Source organism: Malus sylvestris, chromosome 3 (genome assembly GCF_916048215.2).
Source record: "Malus sylvestris chromosome 3, drMalSylv7.2, whole genome shotgun sequence".
Lineage (NCBI taxonomy): Eukaryota > Viridiplantae > Streptophyta > Magnoliopsida > Rosales > Rosaceae > Malus > Malus sylvestris.
In genome coordinates, this window is record NC_062262.1 from 10,934,075 (window position 1) to 10,955,391 (window position 21,317).

General features: G+C 37.4%; 2 protein-coding genes across 3 annotated transcripts; one reads left to right on the plus strand and one right to left on the minus strand.

Moving 5' to 3' along the window:
- Window positions 1-1,344: 1,344 nt before the first annotated feature.
- Window positions 1,345-2,662, plus strand: LOC126615955 (pleiotropic drug resistance protein 2-like). The gene is made up of 4 exons (XM_050283899.1): window positions 1,345-1,597; window positions 1,716-1,887; window positions 1,989-2,242; window positions 2,373-2,662. Exons 1-3 carry the CDS (start codon window positions 1,539-1,541, stop codon window positions 2,136-2,138), a joined length of 381 nt encoding a protein of 126 aa, XP_050139856.1. The 5' UTR covers window positions 1,345-1,538; the 3' UTR covers window positions 2,139-2,242; window positions 2,373-2,662.
- A 13,132-nt stretch (window positions 2,663-15,794) lies between these two features.
- Window positions 15,795-20,562, minus strand: LOC126615947 (auxin response factor 18-like). Of its 2 annotated transcripts, XM_050283880.1 has the most exons (5): window positions 18,820-20,562; window positions 17,120-18,027; window positions 16,934-16,999; window positions 16,697-16,755; window positions 15,795-16,148 (listed from the first exon to the last, which is right to left on the minus strand). In XM_050283880.1, the coding sequence occupies exons 1-5, from the start codon at window positions 19,933-19,935 to the stop codon at window positions 16,087-16,089; spliced, it is 2,211 nt and encodes a 736-aa protein (XP_050139837.1). In that variant the 5' UTR covers window positions 19,936-20,562; the 3' UTR covers window positions 15,795-16,086. The 2 variants fall into 2 exon arrangements, with proteins under 2 accessions (XP_050139837.1, XP_050139836.1); XM_050283879.1 differs by lacking the exon at window positions 15,795-16,148 and having other exon boundaries at window positions 16,496-16,755; window positions 18,820-20,493.
- Window positions 20,563-21,317: the final 755 nt, after the last annotated feature.

A 21,317-nucleotide genomic window follows, 5' to 3' on the forward strand; every position in this document is an offset into this window, starting at 1 on the left:
ACTCAGCTTTCTCTGGTCCACCTTTTACTGATAGTTAAGTATTAAAACTATATGTATTTTCCCAATCAAATCGAATAGGTATACAAGCTAACCCAGCCCAACACGAAACTGTACAAGCACAATTGTGACTTTCAACTGAGTAGAGAAAGAGCTCACTATTGCTATGGAATTGGTTGCCAAACCTTCTATCATCTTCATGGATGAGCTAACATTAGGTCTTGATGCTAGAGCAGTTTCCATTATTATGTGTCTGTGAGAAACACTGTGGATACATGATGAACTGTTGTTTGCACAATTCACTAGCCTAGCATTCTCATTTTTTAAGCTTTTGATAAGTTACAAACTAACTTTTTAATCCGTTTAATAGGTAGAATTTTTCATTATTCATGTACAATATTTCACATTGATTTCATTTAGCCTTGCAGCTTTTCGAAAAAAGGAGGAAGTTGATTTATGCCATCCTCTAGGTTACCAGTCTTACAAACTTGTTGAATACTTTGAGGTAAGTTTATACTTGAATCACTTCGGTCGATCTCATGTAATCCAAAATGTATTCCACTCTGTGAACTCAAATTGTTTGACTAATACAAATTATCTTGCAGGGTATTTTAGGGGTTGCAAAGATCAAAGAAGGGTTACAATCCAACTACCTGGATGTTGGAGGTCAACTCGGCCGCCATTGATGCTCAAAATGGCGTGGACTTTGCCTAAATATTTGCAAACTCTGATCTCTATAGGTAAGGCATGCGTTTTCTCTTCATTTCTATTGTTGTCAACCACTTGTCTGTGCATACTAATTTTTCTTTTGTCCTTTTTGTCTTGTTTGTTCAGGTTTAACCAAGAGCTTATCAAGGAGAAATAAAAAAGCGAAGGTATTTTTTTTTTCACACACACCGCTGGTTGGTAAAAAAAATAAAAATTATCTTGTTTTCTCATAATCCCTCTAAATCTCAAGAAATCATTTCCCATTTTTTACTTTTTCCAAAAAAATGAGGCACTTGTCGCCTCTTTCACGTTGGCAAACTCAGCTTTCTTTGGTCCACCTTTTACTGACAGTTAGCTAAATATTAAAACTATATGTATTTTCTCAATCAAATTAAATAGGTATACGGGCTAACCCAACCCAACACGATATTGTACAAGCACAATTGTGACTTTCAACTGAGCAGAGAAAGAGGCTCACTATTGCTGAAGAATTGGTTGCCAAACTTTCCATCATTTTCATTGATGAGCTGACATCAGGTCTTGATGCTAGAGTAGTTTCCATTATTATGCGTACTGTGAGAAAATTTTCATTATTCATTTACAATATTCCACTCGTCTGTGTGTGCTAATTATTTTTTTTCATCCTTTTTGTTTCGTTTGTTTAGGAGAAATCAAGAACTTATCAAGGAGCTAAGCACTCCATAACCAGGCTCCAGTGATCTTTACTTCCCCACCCAATACTCCAAAGCTTTGCAACACAATGCAACACATGCTTTTGGAAACAACACTGGTCATACTGGAGGAACTCATGACACAATGCCATTAGGTTTTTCATGACAATCTGCATCGTAGTATTATTTGGTGTCATATTCTGGGGCAAAGGAGACCAAATGTAAGTTTAAGAACTTTATTATCATCTACATCTTTCGTACACATTTTCTTTGAAATGTGATTTAGTTGCATACATTGCTACTTATGCAATGTTTAACTTTATATATTCTTGTGAACAGACACAAACAACAAGACCTAATCAATCTTTTGGGAGCTACCTATTCCGCCATTATCTTCCTTGGAGCTACCAATGCTTCCGTTGTGCAATATGTGGTTGCTGGAGCACGAACTGTTTTCTATCATGAAAGGGCAACTAGAATGTATCCAAAGTTGCCTTATGCATTTGTTCAGGTAAGATATTGACATCCATACTCGTTTATGTGCTTGTTTTTGTATAGTCATTGTAATTTTATATCTTTGTTTATTGACATATATATATATTGGTGTTATAGGTGGCTATTGAGACAATTTCCGCTGCAATCCAAACCTTTGTCTATTCCTGCCTTCTATTTTTCATGATCGGGTACAATTTCAAGGTGGAGAAGATTTTGTACTTCTACTACTTCATCTTCTTGTGCTTCACTACTCTATATACGGAATGATGGTTGTTGCCCTGACTCCTGCTGGCCATCAAATTGCTGCAATTGTTATGTCATTCTTCTTGAGTTTCCGGAACTTGTTCTCGGGCTTCCTCATTCCCATGCCGGTATGTCATTTGAATTGTTCTTCTCATTTCAAGTTTTTTATATGTTATTTACCATGCTACGGATCATCTTTATTACTACTGTATACCTAATATGTGTCTTAATACTACATCTAATTTCTATCTGGTGAAGGTGATACTACTGGGGTTCTCCCGTTGCCTGTACAATCTATGGTATCTTCACATCTCAAATTGGTGACATCAATCTCATAATCCAAAATGTATTCTACTTTGTGAACTTAAATTGTTTGACTATTACTGACAATTAGTTCAATACTAAAATTATATGTATCTCTCAATCAAATAGGTATTCGGGCTAACCCAGCCTAACACAACATTGTCCAAGCACAATTAGTTCTTGAATACCAAATCACGTATTTGTAATGTGTTGAATATTTTAAGAATACATTATCTATCTATATATATATATGTTTGACAAAGGATGGGATTGGGTTATTGACCCAATAATCACATCTCTTCAATTTGAACACTACATCTTTTGATTGTTGCCGAAAAGACATGATTCATGGCCAACAAGTGTAATCCTTCTCCTAGCAAATATGACCTTTGGTTAATTGGTGTTTTGTATCAGATATGTCCATTGGACATACTGCTGCAATAAGTTGTATCACTTGGTGAAAAGGCATACTCGAATCAAACGATGTGCCTAACGGGTGTAATTGTCTATATATATATATATATTGGTAACATTAGTAGAAGAGGAATCATTCAGAAATTTGTTGTCTACACAATTTCTTTGCTCTCTCTTCTCTCCATCACATTCATACAATTTCTTTCTAGTTATTTCTAAGGGAATACAATTTGGTTTTGCTAATCGAATATTTCATATTTTGTTGTATCCTGGAAGTGATTTGCCAAAACCCTTTAGTAAACTCATCCGAGTTGGGGCAAATAACACTTTATGGAAACAATTACAGTCGTACCTCAAAGTCATCATTCAGTTTATTCTCTATATTTCTACATTTACTCTAACAATCTTAAAGTGTTATTTTCGTCATGGAGAACAAGTCCGATAACATGGCTTTGAAGATTATCAATCAAAATCTCTACAAGCTAGACAAATTTGATGGATCAAATTTCATCCGATGAAAGGACAAGATGCGTTTTATGCATAGTGATCTAAATGTCATATATGTGTTGGACCCGAAGTTGGAGTTTATTCGTGAACCAAGTGACAGACATGGACAAATTAGTTGTCGATTGAAAGATGCATGAAGAAGATGAATTGGTATGTCGAGGACACATCTTGGACACATTATCTGATCGCTTATATGAATTGTACGCACACGTTCAATCTCCAAAGGAAATTTGAGAAGCACTTGAACATAAGTACACAACAGAGAAAAGAGTTACCGATAAGTTTTTAATGTTCAAATATTATGAGTTCACTATGTTTGATAACAAACCCATCCTAGACCAAGTTCATGAATTATTGGTCTTGGTCTCAAAGCTTCGTGAACTTAAAATAGTTATTCCAGATCCTATGATAGTTGGGGCTATTATGGCAAAATTACACCAAACATGGAGTAATTATAGAAAGAAACTTATACACATGGTGGAAGATATTAGTTTAGAGGATTTGCAAAAGGATATTCAAATTGAAGAGGAAACTCGAAATCGTGATAAGAATTTTGCAAACCAAGATTCCTTCAAAGTTCACATTGTCGAAGGAAACAATTACAAAAAGAACTTCAAAGTCAAAATTGACAAATGGAAGTTTAAGAAGACCAATTCCAATAACAATCAAAAGAATGCAAATGGTGTCTGCTACCATTGTGGAAAGAAATGTCATTACATTCGTGATTGTAGACACAGAAAGCAAGTGAAGAATATGCCAATAAGACCAATAGCGCAAATATGGTGGAAAATTCTGGAATTGATAACATAGTTGCACTGGTATCAATTATGCATATTGGCATGATTACCAAATTGAATATGGTATGGGCAATAAAATCATCCGATTGGTGGTTCGACTCAGGGGCTACTATACATGAGTGCAATGACAAGGCACAATTCAAAACATACGAAGCATCAACGGACAATCAAGAGGTTTTAATGGGGAATCATAATTCTGCCAAAATTCTAGGAAAAGCAACCGTTGAACTTCAGTTTACTTCTGGGAAGAAATTGAGGTTGCTTAATGTACTACATGTTCCAGAAATTAGAAAGAATCTTGTGTCTGCAAATTTATTATGTAAGAATGGTATAAAGACTATTCTAGAGTCCAACAAATTAATAATATCGAAAAATGGAATGTTTGTTGGGAAGGGGTATTCTTGTGATGGGATTTTTAAACTGCGTATTAATAATAAAGTGAATTCTTCTGCTTATATTGTTGAATTTTCCTCTCATTTATGGCATTTACATTAGCTCATGTAAATTTTAGATCTTTAAAATACATGTGCCCACTTGGTTTAATTGCTTGCAATGATGATTACAATGATAAATGTGAAACATGTATTCAAGCGAAAATGGCTAAGAAACATTTTCCAACTATTGAAGGAAATACAAAATTATTAGACTTAATACATTCTGACATATGTGAATTTAATGGTGTTTTAACAAAAGGAGGAAAAAGATATTTTATCACATTTATAGATGATTGTTCCAAGTTCACTTATGTGTATTTATTGTCTAATAAAGATGAAGCTTTTGAGTGTTTTAAGTGCTATAAAGATGAAGTTGAAAACTAAAAAGGAATGAAAATTAAATGTCTTCGTAGTGATAGAGGTGATGAATATTTTTCACATGAATTTGATATTTTTTGTGAAAAGCGTGGTGTTATACATCAAAGAATTGCACCCTATACACCACAACAAAATGGTTTGGCAGAAAAAAAAAATAGGACACTCATTGAAATGATTAATGCTAATACTCCAAAATATTTATTGGGTGAAGCATTGTTTACTGCATGCTATATACACAATAGAAGTACATTTACAAAGACACATGTGTCACCATATGAAATTTGGTAGGGAAGAAAACCAAATTTGTCATATTTGAGAGTATGGGGTAGCTTTTTATAAGGCACTCGATCCTAAGAGATCCAAGTTGGGTCCAAGAGGAATTAAAATCATATTTGTAGGATATGTAGAAAATTCAAAGCCATATAGGTTGCTTAATTTAGACTCAAATACAATAGTTGAATCTAAAGATGTTGAATTTATAGAAAATAAATTTTATAACGACTACTTAGTGTCTGGAAAAGAGAATGATCAAACACCTTTCTCTAATCCGGCTACTAATCATTCTCAAGGTGAGAAAGGAAAACAGTCTGAAACTGTTAATGAACCAAGGAAAAGCCAAAGGGTAAGAAAAGAAAAGACTCTAGACTCTGATTTTATTTCATCTGAATCTATTGTATTTTTAGTCGAAGGAAATAGAACAAAGGTTCTCAAGAAAATACCCATATTGTTTAATGTTGAGGATGATCCTAAAAGTCTAAGCGAAGCAATGACTTCAAGAGATGCAACCTTTTGGAAAAAGGCTATAGATGATGAGTTTGAATCATTAATATCTAATCAAACATGGGTTTTAGTAAACTTGCCCCTAGGATCAAAAGCAATAGGTTGTAAGTGGGTGTTTAGAAGAAAATACAATACAGACGAGTCTATATATTCAGACATTTAAAGCCAGGCTAGTTACCAAGGGCTTTAAGCAGAAAAAGAGAATAGACTATTTCGATACATATGCACCAGTAGCTAGGCTCACATCAATTAAAATATTGTTTGCATTGGCATCTTTGTATAATTTGCATGTGCATCAAATGGTTGTGAAAACAACAATTTTAAATGGTGATTTGAATGACGAAGTTTACATGAAACAACCAGAAGGGTTTGTTCTCCCTAGGAATGAAAAGAAAGTTTATAAATTAGTAAAGTCGTTATATGAATTGAAGCAAGCACCAAAACAATGGTATGAAAAGTTTGATTTTGTCATTTTATCATATGGATTTAGACATAACAATGCTGATAAATGCATGTACTCTAAATTCACAAATGATTATGGTGTTGTTATATGTTTATATGTTGACAACTTGCTAATTTTTGGTACAAACATGAAAGGTGTATCTAAAACTAAAGAGTATCTAAATTCAAAATTTAAGATGAAGGACTTGAATGAAGTAGATATTATCTTGGGAATTGAAGTAAAGAAGCATAGTAGGGGTTACGCTTTGTGTCAGTCACATTATATAGAAAAATTGCTTCTTAAGTTTAAGCATATACAAATAAAAGAAGCAAATACCCCTTATGATCCTAGTGAAACTTTGCTTAATAATTCTGGTAAGTTCGTTGCACAGCTTAAGTATGCTAGTGTAATCGGAAGTTTAATGTATGACATTCATTGTACCAGGCCAGATATTGCATTTGCAGTAAGAAAACTTTCTAGATACACTAGTCATCCAGGTACTGCTCATTGGAAAGCAATAAATAGAATTTTTGGTTATCTTAAAAGAACTATTAACCTGGGTTTAACATACTCTGAGTTTCCAGCAGTACTTGAAGGATATTCAAATGCAAGTTGGATAACAAGTGCTAATGCTAATGATAATAAGTCTACATCAGGGTGGATTTTTACAATTACCAGATGATCAATTTCTTGGGCTTCAAAGAAGCAAACATGTATAGCACATTCAACTATGGAATCTGAATTTATAGCATTAGCGGCAGCAGGTAAAGAAGCGAAATGGATTAGAAATTTGTTATTGGAAATAGAGTTGTGGCCACAACCAATGCCATCTATTTCTTTATACTGTGATAGTGAGGCTACTTTGTCTAGAGCATACGATAAGGAATACAATCGAAAGTGTAGACATATTAGCTTGAGACATGAATATGTCAAGCAATTAATAAATGGTGGAGTTATTAATATTATTTATGTTAAATCAAGTAATAACTTGGCGGATCCGTTAACGAAATCATTTTCAAGAGATTTGGTAGTTAGTACATCTAGTGGAATGGGGCTAAAACCCTTTTACTGAAAATTAGCCACCAATAATGGTAACCCGATTTTTTCTAGAACATCACTAGTTCAAAAGTTTAATGAGTAATAACAAGTTATTGATAAATGGTTGTGAAAGCACTGAAAATTAATGTATAGCTCATTTCAGGATGATCAGTGCAAGACTGCTACGTTTAGGAGGATGAATTTTATCTCTTAATGAGGTTATTTGTAGTTATGTCTATAGTAGCAGGGACATGGGAATGAACCTCATCTATATGAACATAAGAAGTGGTGCCGCTTCTACCAAGAGTTGGGTTTTCTCTTGTAAATGTTCATGAAACCAAGATGAAACACAAGGTCATAATAGTGCTTAATGAGTTCAGAAATTTCTTTAAGGAAATAAGACATAGTCATGTGTGTAGTGATTCACATTTTAACATAAGAATAGTTGGTTTAAAACTTAGGTCACCATCGCATTCGTTATAACTTTGAATTACTTACACTAATTAAAGGTTTAATTCGAAAGACACCTTTATTGTACGCATGATTATATCGGTATGCTTGTGATAATTATAAAGAAAGAATTGTTGTAATATATATTGTTGTTTGACAGTGGATGGGATTGTGTTATTGACCCAACAATCACATCTCTTCAATTTGAACACTGGATCTTTTGATTATTGCCGAAAAGACATGATTCATGGTCAACAAGTGTAATCCTTCTCCTAGCAAATATGATCTTTGGGTAATAGGTGTTTTGTATCAGATATGTCCATTGGACATACTACTGCAATGAGTTGTATCTCATGGTGAAAAGGCATACTCAAATCAAAGGATGTGCCTAAAGGGTGTAATTCTCTCTCTGTATATATTGGCAACATTAGTAGAAGAGGAATCATTCAAAAATTTGTTGTGTACACAATTTCTTTGCTCTCTCTTCTCTCTCCATCACATTCATACAATTTCTTTCTAGTTATTTCTAAGGGAATACGATTCGGTTTTGCTAATCGAACATTTCATACTTTGTTGTATCCTGGAAGTGATTTGCCAAGAACCCTTTAGCAAACTCATTCGAGTGGGGGCAAATAACATTTTAAGGAAACGATTCAAGTCGTACCTCAAAGTCATCATTCAATTTATTCTCTATATTTTTACATTTACTTTAACATTATGTATGTACTAAACGTGAAAAGGATGGATCAATACATATTACACAATTATGCCTCTACATCAACTCTACGTTTGTGTCTACATCCATTGTATAGCTAGAGGTTAAGGATTCATTCACTAAAGAAAATTTCTAGCTCCGTTCATGATAGGAACCACAAATTCTCTTCATCAACATTTAAAATCAACTCTTGAAAAATTTATTTGATTTGGTGACCGTTTAGTTATCTATATGTGTCGAAGAAATCGACGGTTATGATAACAAGTAACAACCTCTTGATGAACTGTCAATTTTTTTTTTATTCACCTAGTCCCAAATAATTGAAAACTGAAAACTAATGAAACCACTCTCAAAATAATTCTAGTTCAATCCCAAAACTTGAAATACATATTTTTACAAAGAGCATTACTGTCAGTTTTTACAACACGACGTATGAAATCTTAAACCGTAAGACTTGAGCAAAGCCCCAATAAAATGGTTCAGATTACTCTCTCAAAATGATTCCGGATCTATCCGAAAACTTGAAATACATATAATAATTATTATAAAAGAATGCGAAGAATAAAATGTCATAAAACCCTATTCTTTGAATGACGCCAATTAAATACGGTTGAAAAAATTATAACTCGTTTGGATATGTTTTTTCAATAAAATAGCTTTTATAAAAACACATTGAAACTATTAATAAACTGAAGTGCTTCTTAGAAAAGCATGTGTGCTTCTTTTATTAAGCACTTCAAAATTAGAGGCGCTTTTGTTGATATAAAAGTGCTTTAGTCATTTTAAAAGTATTTTCAAACAAACGCATAATGTCACAAATCATAGCCGTGGGGTTTGTTCGATTGTTTTTGATTTATTTTTCTATGAAATGATATTTTATGAGAAATATTTCTTGCTAGGAGTGTTCTAAGTGATTTGTAGGATTGTATTTTGATTTATATTATTCACACGTTAATGATCCATTAAGACAGTTTCATATCCCAATGCATGAAACTGGGATCCCATAATATACGGGTTTTGGAACTAAAAACTTATTAGACCAAAAACTTAGATATTTGAATGCTTTATGTTTGTACCATACTTAGGGCCTCCGTATTTAGACCTCGTATAAATACTCAGGGCCTCCGTATTTAGACCTTGTATAAATACTCGGGGAACTCAAGTGTAATTATGTAATAAATGAATTGGCAAATATGTAATAAGTGAGGAACCCTTAGTCTATAAAAGGGACTCCTCACCCTCACAATCCTCAAGCCTCACATCCCCAAACAGAGGCTCTCATATTCAGAGCATCCCTCTCTCAACTTTCTTCCTCTGTGAACCCAACAGAGGGCAATACCCTCACAAACACAACAACACTCTGTAATCCATACATATAGTTATAGTGAAACAATATCAACATCAGTGCGGACGTAGCCCAAATATTGGGGTGAACCACGATACATCTTGTGTTCTTTACTTTCTTGCAGATTCACGATCGGATTTACGTTGTTCTAAGACCTCCCGATTTTGTGCATCAATATTTGGCGCCGTCTGTGGGAATCGACACGAAAAACTATGTTGGTTCTCTTTCATTTTTTCATCTCACCACCGTGAGACCTCACCACACACCACCGTGAATTTGCAAACCCAAGAGACAACCAAAACTCTATCTGCCTCGCTCTTGCTTTTGATCTCTTTGACCTCTTCAAACAAGAGACCATATACTCTCTCTCTCTACCATCATTTGTCAGTTACAATCACTCTTTTTGTGACAGAGAAGGAGGAGAGGAAATTCCCTAATCCAATAAAAAAAAAAAACCCCTAAAAAATCAGCAATCCTAGAACCAGGTCTCTTCCGTCAACGAAATGCTTTCTCTGTCCAGCTTCAATCTCTCCAACGACATGCTCTCTTTCGCCAACACACTCGCCTTGCCTCTTCGAATGCTATCCGAGTCTGAAACCGTTACCCATCTCCTCACCCACATTAAGATCCTCATCCACCGCCAAACCATCGCAATCGCTACCCTCAACGTAGGCCTTTACTCTGAGGCCATCTGCCACTTCTCTAAAATTGTGGACTGCCGTCGCGGAGCTCCACAGGGATTCCTGGCAGAGTGCTACATGCAGCGCACCTCTGCTTTCCGGGCAGCGGGGCGGATTGCCTACATGACCTGGAGCACTTGAAGCTTTTGTACAACTCCATCTTGAAGGATCGGAAGCTGCTGGGGCCGGCGTGGAAGCAGCACAACGTGAGGTACAGGGAGATTCCAGGAAAGCTGTGTTTGTTGACGACCAAGATACAGCAATTGAAGCAAAGGGTGGCTTCGGGGGAAACAGGAAATGTGGATTACTATGCTTTGATTGGGTTGCGACGGGGGTGTTCGAGGTCAGAGTTGGAGAAAGCGCATTTGCTGCTCTGTTTAAGGCACAAGCCCGATAAGGCCACCATTTTCATTGATCGATACGAGCTGGTGGACAATCGGGATGTTGATTCAATTAGGGATAAAGGGAGCTAGTGGACGGTCGCTCCAAAACAGATGGTCGGTTCAACCAGCCGAGTCAGACCCTAATACAGCGCATCGTCTGGAACCTCCTCTCCATTCTAATCCGCCGCCAGGGCTTTTTCCTATTCGCTCTTCTCCACTACATCTTCGACATGCTCCGCTACATCAAGGTCATTTGTACGGATCCGATTACAGACCCGCCACCGGGCATGGGAGACCAAGCACCGACCAATGATCAAACCCCGAGGGGTGCAGTCATGTGCTCACATGTCGCAAAAGCAGAAAACAGAAACAAAAGCAAAAGAAAAACAGAAAAGAAAAGAGAAAAGAAGAAGTAGAAACAAAAGCAAAAACAAAGCAGAAAAGAAAAGAGAAAAAAAGAAACAAAAACAAAAGCACAAGCAGAAAGCAAAAAAAGATAAAAAGAAGCAGACATAATTGCAGTGGTGATGGCATGATTGGAGAGAAAGGAATTATGGGCGCGACCCATCGAGCAGGTCCTGCCCCCCCCCCCCCCCCCCCCCGCAACTGCCAGCTGCACATGCTATCCCACTATCCAACCATATGCCATACCCACCTTCTGCAGCAGTTTTTTTTTTAAATGATGTGATTTACTTTTCTTATCTTTTGTAGACATCTGTATAAACCCACCAGAGGGCAATCATAAAAAAAAAATTTAAAAAAAAGGCGAGCCCAAAATAGTGGGCTGAAATGTTATGTGGAGGGCGAAGGCCCATATGCCCAAAAAAGCCAGGCCCTATGGCTTCAAACTCCAACTTCTATCCCTCCACTTAAGGTTCACCCGCTATTATCACCCACTAGGTGATCAAAAGTACGTCCAGTACTCTAAAATTATTCGGCAACCTGCCGCTATTATCACCAACCAAGTAATCAAAAGTACGTCCAGTACTCCAAAATTATTCGGCCACCTGCCGCTATTATCACCCACCAGGTGATCAAAAGTACGTCCAGTACTCCAAAATTATTCGGTAGCTTGCCACTATTATCACCAACCAGGTGATCAAAAGTACGTCTAGTACTCTAAAATTATTCAGCAGCCTGCTGCTATTATCACCAACTAGGTGATCAAAAGTACGTCCAGTACTCCAAAAATTATACATGAGCATCACTCATGTCAATCATACATAAACATTCATGACCATCACTCATGTTAATCATACATAAACATTCATGACCATCATTCATGTCAACATTCATGAGCATCACTCATGTCAACATCCATGAGCATCACTCATGTCAATCAGCTTCGAAAACTTCATTTACAGAGCTTCAGCTTCGAGAGCTCTAACTTTAAAAGTTTCATTTACAAAAGCTCCAGCTTCAAAGCTTCACCTACAAAGTTTCAGTGCATGGTATACAAAGACCGCCCTGAACAACGGCCACTTCAGCTCATACATGGATTAAATTTGAAGTCTCCAGCCAACAGACTATATTGACTGAAGACTTGGGGGACTACACTATGTACCATATATTGGCTTTCGCAACTGGGCCTTATGAAAAATACTTGGGAGACTTAGCCCATTATTTATGTACTGAGGAGCGAACCCTTATTTTATAAAAGGGACTCCCTCACCATCATTAGAGAGCATTGCCGCTTGCTGAGCAACCGCCTCACCGCGAGCATCAACTCTAGCCCATCATTTATGTATTGAGAAGCGAGCCCTTATTCTATAAAAGGGACTCCCTCACCTTCAACGCCACAAGCCGAGCCAACCAAGGCAACATAAGCCACAAGCAGAGCAGTCTCGCAACATGTGCTACTTCTAGTTGAGCATCATTTCAGATTGGGCACCGCCTCATATCGAGTATCAGTTTTAGACGACATCTAGTTACTTCGGCCCATACATGGATTGAATTTCAAGTCTCTAGCCAAAAGATTCTCTTGACTGAAGACTTGGGAGACTATTGTTTGTACCATACTTGGGGCATCCGTATTTAGACCTCGTATAAATACTCGGGGGACTCAAGTGTAATTATGTAATAAATGAAGGGGCAAATATGTAATAAGTGAGGAGCCCTTAGTCTATAAAAGGGACTCCTCACCCTTACAATCCTCAAGCCTCATATCACCAAACAGAGGCTCTCATATTCAGAGCATCCCTCTCTCAACTATCTTCCTCTGTGAACCCAACAGAGGGCAATACCCTCACAAACACAACAACACTCTGTAATCCATACATACAGTTATAGTGAAACAATATCAATATCAGTGTGGACGTAGCCCAAACATTGGGATGAACCACGATACATCTTGTGTTCGTTACTTTCTTGCAGATTCACGGTCGGATTTACGTTGTTCCAAAACCTCCAAGTTTTGTGCATCAACACTTTCTAAACATGTTTATGTCTTTGCACGTATAATTCACGAATTGGCTCTTCCTCCAAGCCAACCTTTGACCATTTGACTTTTTGACTCTTACTTTCGATAGATTTCTCATTATGTTGTGAACAGGATTCAGTACATTAAGTATCATAATACAAGTGATTGGTTACTTAAATTACACTCCTTTGTTGTTATTACTACTCTAATTAAGTTGAGAAATTTTCAACAAGGCCTTTAACAATAATTTTGAGAGGCAACTTGTGTTTCATACTTATAACACTACTAATACTACACTAGTGTGAGTTTATAATTGCGAAAGTCATGAGTTCAATATAAGACAACTCGTAAGCTTAATATAGTGAACTCATGAGTTCAAGATATTGGTATCATACTCAAATTTTCTAGCCCACTGTAGGAGTGTGATTCTTATATGATCTCACCATATTGGTATCCCACGAACTTTTTCCAGGGTATATCCTTCACATTCTCTACTATTTTATTTATTTATTTATTATAAGCGATATTATAAAAAGCTATTATATCAAGTGATATTGTTACTCTAATTAAGTTACAGTATACTAAATCAAATGGAGAAAGATGATAATTAAACCCAAGAAGCATAATAGTTGAATATTATATCCACCAAAATAATTCAACACTTGCTCACACTCCCTACTTAACTAGAGTAATTAACCTCAAATTAATTAAACACATAGGGGCATTGAGTTTTTGGGTGTGCATGTATAAGTTTAAACCAATGATATCGTTTTCAGTGAATTCACAAGCAAAAAGAGGAGGAAGAGGGCTGGGTGGAGTCCAACCCCAATCCCAATCCCAACCCACAATCCACAATCCCACCATATTCAAATCATTCCATTAGCCGAAAAGGAGGCCCGGCCATCAAAAAGGCGACACAAGTGTTGGACCGCACGTGCCTCTGATGTCATCATCCCCAACCTTAATTGTCATTTGGGTCCACTGCACGTGTACGTTGCTTTGGGCTCGTGCATTTTCCCTTTTTTTTTTTTAATAGTTTTGGTTTTTGTACCTTTTTTTGTTGGGATTAATAAAATAATAAATAAATTCAACCCGTGAATACTGAGACTGAGTATTGGCAATGACATTTGACCAGACGCAAATTACAGGCAGCATGTCATGTTTCTGGGGTTTCAGATCCCCATGCCCTCACAGCATTTCAATACGCTAGGTAAATTCATTTTGATGAAAAAAAAATTAGCTCCAATGTTAAAATTCATTTTGCCACGATTAGATATTGAATAAAATTCGTATCATTGAGTGGTTATATTATTACCGTCGGACTTGCTAATGCGATCTATCTTACTTGTGCATAAATTGAAACTTAACGTGTAGAAACTTTTATTTTCTGTGGTTTGAATGAAATATTTATTTCTGCTCGAGATTATAATTTACAATAAAAAATCCATTGAGTGTTCAATTTTTTTCTTTTTTCAATTAGCTTTTTACTAAGCTCGTATCAAAGTGATTTTTCCAATTTATGTTTTTCTTATAAATCAAGCAGCTAGGTATAATTAAACTATACGATTTAAGTGACATGTTGCTTACTCATTTGCTTGGTTAGAAACATTGGTCACTCTGGCGGTGCAGTATCAGTTCAAATTTTTACTGTAGCAATCATTGTCGCTCAATAGTCGTTCAATTCAGTTACCAAACGAACTACACCCTTAATTAGATATACTTCAATATCACATCAAAAAATGTTTACAAGAAAAAAAAATTCACACAAAGTACAGCGGATAAAAGTCACAGAAGCAAACTATACGCAACAAACAGAATAATTGAATTTTATATAAAAATACTTATTATATTTGAACCACTAGAAGAAAAGAAAGATTATAACTTGTTAATGATTTGTGATATTTTATTAAGTTTAGTTTTATTCTTTGGACCAAATAATAAGGCAAAAATGTAGACACTTTTGACTAAAAGAAACACCAAAAGTGTAGGAAAGTGGCTGTATTAATCGGAAATAGATCATCTCCGGATCTTTTTCATCAAGGTTCTAGATCAAATGATCCGGATTTTCAAATTTCATTCAACGGCAAAAAATTATCACAACTTTTAAAGAGTCAAAACAGGTAGGCTGTTGGATGAAATTTGGAATGTCTGGATCATTTAATTCAGAAATCTTGATGGAGGAGATCTGGAGAGGATCTGTTCCGTATTAATCTTGTCAACGCAAATGTTAACAGCAAAAGTCAATTCTATAAAGGCAAAAACTAAATGCCAATTCGTCAAGTCTAAAGGCCTTTCACCCTTTTCAATCATTCCGTCCCACCAAATCAGTACGTCGAACATTGTAAGTTTGTAACCATTGGAAGTGGCTTGGAATAGGGTTTACAATTTTGGATCGGTTCGAAATTCGCATGAATATAGGACCTAATGTGTTCACATTAGCACTGTTCAACCAAAATTATATTAATAGAATGATAAATTTTCTCATTTTAATATCTTTATGCGTATTGATATGTCTGTGAATTGATATGAACACAATACAGATACAAATGGGTAAATCTAAACATAAGTGCTTGGCTTGCTAATGAGTCATGTCCGAAAGTGAAAAATGTTAAAACCTAAATAAAGAGAGATATAAACACATTGTTTTATCGGTTTTTGTTTTGGAAAATGGAGCATCTTAATCTTAAATAACTTGATTTTTTTGTTAGAAGTAATGTGTAGACAGTCTATCTGTCCATGCACCATTTGTTGGAATCCAGTTCACAACTTCACATGCATGTAGTACTTGGCTTCAAGCTTTAACAACATGCATAATAATATCATGGAAGCCAGCCCAGCACCTGGCTTTCCTCAAAACGAATCCCAACAAGCAGCCGCTGTGCCTTCATCATTTGTCTTCAAGAATCCCAACAGCCACATAATGCTTTACCTCGAATCCACATGAGAAACCTAATCACATTGCAGGCCAAATAACCCCAATTGTTCTTTAATAATAACTTATTTAATTGGTATTATATAAAGATAAAGTCATAGTACATCTTTTCTTTTAAATTTTTATCCCTCCCTTCTGTTTAAAGGATTATCACGTCAACATCTTATATTAATTTTTTTTATAGAAAAAGAAAGACAAAATAAAGAATGTGAGGGGAGAAGAGAGAATTCTAATCCTTATAATGGTTCGACTCAAAAAGATGCAAGCACGAGTAATTCTATTGTGGATGCATTATCTCGTTTAAAAAGCATTTAGTTGGCTTTCCTAAATGCATATAATTGCTAAGATCTTCATAAGTAGATAATTTTCACCAAAACATTAGGCAATATTATTGATATTGAGAAGAGCATGTACACTTAACACAAGAAATATAATTAAGATAACACTGTAATAAAATTGAGAGGAGTTCGATATCCCATTTCTCCTAACATTCATTCAGTATTCTCAAGCATCTAGTCTCAGATGCCATACTAGAGTCTATACTAAGCAAATATGCTCAAAGGACCGGTCTTATTTGTTGCTCCCAGTCCATTTTCTGCATTTTGCATTCCTCGAATCCACGTCCTGCAAAATAGTTTTCCAACTTTCAGTTTATCGGTTGTTCATGTATGATAAACATAAGAAGCTAATCTTATGTAGTTCAAATTAGTTTGAAAAGTTTCGCGATGTTCGAAAGGAAGGAATGCGTTGGAATAAAGATCCGTAGATATAAAGCGAGATCATTTTTCATAAAATTGCTTACCTTCCAATACTTTCACTGGCTGGATGTGTTAAAATAGTCAGTCTTTTTGCCGTTTTCATAAAATCGCTGCATTGTTCAAAAGTAGAAGGAAAAAAAACCGAATTAATACAATAGCATATAAAACCAATTTAGGCGGAGTTCAAAAGCATACGATGATCTTTAAGACAAGGAGATAAAAATTGGTACCTGAATGGTTCAACTCCAGTTTGTTTAACAGCACCTGTTACATCTCGGTAAAGAACATGGCTCATCATCTCTGGTTTTTCTATTTCAAACATGTTGGCCAGCCGCCTGTATAGCTCTTCATAGGAACAAAGGGCCGAGAGGTCAAGAGTCCGTCCCACATCCTCTGACTCCATAAACACCTTGCAATGACCAGTTTCTAGGTCTAAGTCAGTAGCTTGAAAATCCTTGTTCCATGAGAACCCAGCACTGGTGGATTTTTCTAGCGAAACCTGTCGCCCAAGTACTGATTCTGAACCGTTAAAGAAAAACTTAGTTTTGTCTTGACTTCCGTCTTTTGAATTTTTCCCAGGAAGAAGTTGTGAAACTGCTTCGCTTGAACAACTCCGAGAAATCTGCTGCTCTGTAAGTATTGGTTGACCGAAGAGTAAAAACTTGTGTTTCTTAACATTATCAGGCTTCTCCGAGTTCTGACTAGAATTCCCCATTGTTAGCAAGCAAGATAGGTTCTCATTGCTGCTTGTATGGCCTGCTCTAATGCCATTGGAGATTCTAGAACTCTGATCGAACCGCTGGAAACTGGATGAGAACAGCCCCGACCGCAGTTTGTTGTTAAGGTGGAGATCTGATAAAGATATTCTAAATTGAGCATGCCTGGCTCCCTGTATGCCTGAAGGAGTATTGTTGGGTAAACAACACAAGGGGCTGCTGGGCCCGAGTGGGTTGCCTGAAAATGATGGCAATGTTAATTGCCCGTCAAGAGAAAAATCTGGGTGTTGCGGGAGACGCAACTTCTTTCTTGGTGGTGAGAAGGGTGACATGTGGATCATGGGAAAATTTGATACTAGCTCAATCAACCATGGGCTGATACACTTCACATTCTGTAACAAATCTGGCTCGTCCCATGTCACCTGTAAGATTGTGGTTTGTCAATCAATGTCAAGCCAGATGATTAAATGGCAGGATTTCAACAAGGTTACACTGTTTAAATATACAACAGAACGGAGATAGCTGCAACAAATCAACAATAGTGAGGAACGTATAAAAGAACGGAGTCTAGAACACATAAATTATTCAGACATTGTAGACATTGGAGTTCATACTGAAGTAAATTATTCTACTTGAGATCAGAGTTAAAAGTCTCCTTCCATATAGAGTTCATACTTCATACTGTGCCCGAGCAAAATATGAACTACCAAGTGAGTTCTCAACTCCCAAAGTGCCAATTTTAGACCGTAAGGACGACAATGCCATGTCTGTGTTTCAATTACGAACGATGAGATCCTGGCTATTAGGCAGGTGAATTGGACATAGTAGTGTGTTATAATATTCAGGAACATCAGCAGAAGGGGATATATTCCACTAACAACCACAAAAGTTGGTGCTTCAGACCACATTCACCGCCAAATAACACGAGGAGGGTGGTCAGTGAAACATACCGGAAGACAAGAATGTAGAAACTCACAAAAGTAAGCTGGGGAGACGAAAATCTAAGGCAGATGAGCCGACTAAAACTCTAATCGGTTCGTGATCCAACGACACTGTGATTTGACATGCTATGAATCAGTTTTGTGTTAGTCCTACCAAGATTCCAAAAAAGCTAAAGGAACATTACAAACATCAGAATAAGAGAACAAAATTAACAAACAAAACTCGAAAAAGAAATACAAGTTGAGCAACAAAATCACAGAAGAACAAAATACCTGCAGAAGCCTCCAAGGCGAATTAGGCCAACAAATCGGGTTAGCAACCTGAACAGAAGAAACGGTCCCCATGAACCAGCTGATCCTCGAAGAGTCCTCAGTCTCGAAAGCCATCTTAAACCTCATTCCCGAGCACCACTGCTCCCTCATTGCCGCCCTCACCGCCGATGCCTTCACGCAAAACTCGGGCGTACTCGCCCTCGGATAATAAACCACCTCAAACGGCTGGCCTTTCGCCGCCATAGTCGCCGCCTCAACTACACTCTCAGGCCTCACTCTCCCCTTCCCTCTCATATTCCCATTGGGGCTCAAATTCCCACCCCCATTTCTCATCTTGTTATCCTCCTCTCTCAGAAACACACAGAAACTGCCGTAAGGCAGAACACAACCTCCAGAGCCGCCGCCGCTGCTGTGGCTGTTGTTCCATCCAGAAGCCACTTCATTTCCTCCACCGCCGTCTAATCCCCTCTTCGCTCTCCGAATCCCAACACAGAGATCGCCATTTTCGGCTCTCAGAAACACAATGGAGTCCCCAGCCACCAATTTCTTCTGGTTCACAAATGTGCTCCACCCAGTAGTCAACAAATGCCGCCGCGGCGTCCCTCTGTAAATGTGCCTGAACTTCCATACCTCGCCGTGGACGTCCTTCGCGATCACCGTCTGCACCGGCGGGTCCGCCGAGTAATCCAACTTTGGAAAAATGGTCTCGGCGCAGTACCTGGGGACAGAGAACCCGCCGCCATTGTTGGCGTCGGATTGGGTCAGCGTCTTGGCGAAAGACGCCGGCTTTTCCTGATTTTCCGACCCATATGCCTCCGTATCCCCGTCTTCCGCGGCAAAGGCCTCGTTGTTCTCGATTGGGTTCATCCTAATCTTGGCGAACACCTCATCGGTTTCCGGGTCCGCCATGAACTTGATGGCGGCCACTCTGCAGAGAACCAGCGAGGGGATCCTTAGCGAGGCGGCCGAGAAATCGACTCCGCCGCCTGATTGGGCGTGCTCGGCGTGGCCTTGCGGAAAGTAGAAGACTTTGGAGTTCACCGGAGGCATGTGGACCATGCCGCCGGCGCAGGCGTGCCACAGCTGAGGATCCAAGCTTTTCTCCGACTCTTTCATGGTTCTGGATGGATTTCAAAACTACCCAGATGATCAAAACTCCAAAACAAATGATGGATTTCGGGGTTTTTGCTCTTCTGGATTTTGATTTTTTGTTGTTAGAGTGTCGCTCTTGTCTCAAGGGAACGATAATATAAAGGCAATGAAAGTAACAAAGGCTTCAACTTCATGACTACAAAAAGATTTCAGCTTTTGAGAGAGAGAGAGAGAGAGAGGCTTTTGATGATTTCAGTGAGTAAATGCTGTGAGGAAGAAAGCCAAATCACTGCAATGAATTCACTGTTTTTTCACCTTCTTTGGTGCAACAAAATCTTCAGAAACCCAAATCTAAACAAACAAATCGTACCAAATAAATAGTCACTCTGTTTTTACTTTTGAAATTCAGCAAATTCATCAACAAATTCAAAGAAATTATAGAAAGTTATGGTAAGATCTCGCATCCGGATAAAATAGTGAAAAATATAGCGACTGGAACTAGTAAAATCAGAGCAGTAGTTATAGTACCTGTCCTTGGACAGCCTCCGAAATCAGAGCAGCCAAGAGACAAACACTTAAACTCAACCCTTGAGTTAAACTCGACTCGACTCTTCTTCCATATTAACCTTAGTTAAACAGTTAACCGGTCCATCGGATTAGGACCAACCCTTGTGGCTTTTGTGCCCGCCATCTTTTCCGTCGCGTGAAAGTTTTTAGCTCGTGATTAATGGGATTGAGAGATACACGAGCGCGCGGGAGCGTGGAGTGGTGCCTGGTAGGAAAGTGGGGTCCACGATGTTTTGCGTTTCAATTAGTACATTATTGTTTTATTGGAACGAAACATTATGATGACTGTGAATCCGTTCATATAAGTTTTCAAACGTAAAGGATTGTTTTGTGTGGGGACGTAGGAGGACATTCTTGAGAGAGATGGAAGGAAAAAGAATTACATAAAACAGGTGTATGACGTTTCAATTAGTACATTATAGTTTTATCGGAGTGGAATATTATGATTACTGTGAAAGTTGCTTTCAAAACGTAAAGGGTTGCTTTGTGCGGGGACGCAGGAGGACGTTCTGACTTTACGAGTTGCTTTCAACATGCTTTATTACAGACCTGAATTGTCTGCCCTCTCTCATCCCATTCTGTTTCCATCCTTTCTTATTTATGTGGTCACGATTAAGTCACATCAATATTTTATATTGATTTTTTTATAAAAATAATAAGACAAAAAGCAATGGAAATATAAAATGTTGACGTGACTTAACTATGACCACAGAAATAGAAAGGGATGGAAAGGATATGAGATGGGAATGGCAGACAATCCAGATCCGTAATAAAGGAGGTGCATTATTTGGGTACCAAAGTTTTGTCAGAAGTATCACCGTGCCTCAAATGACTTATAA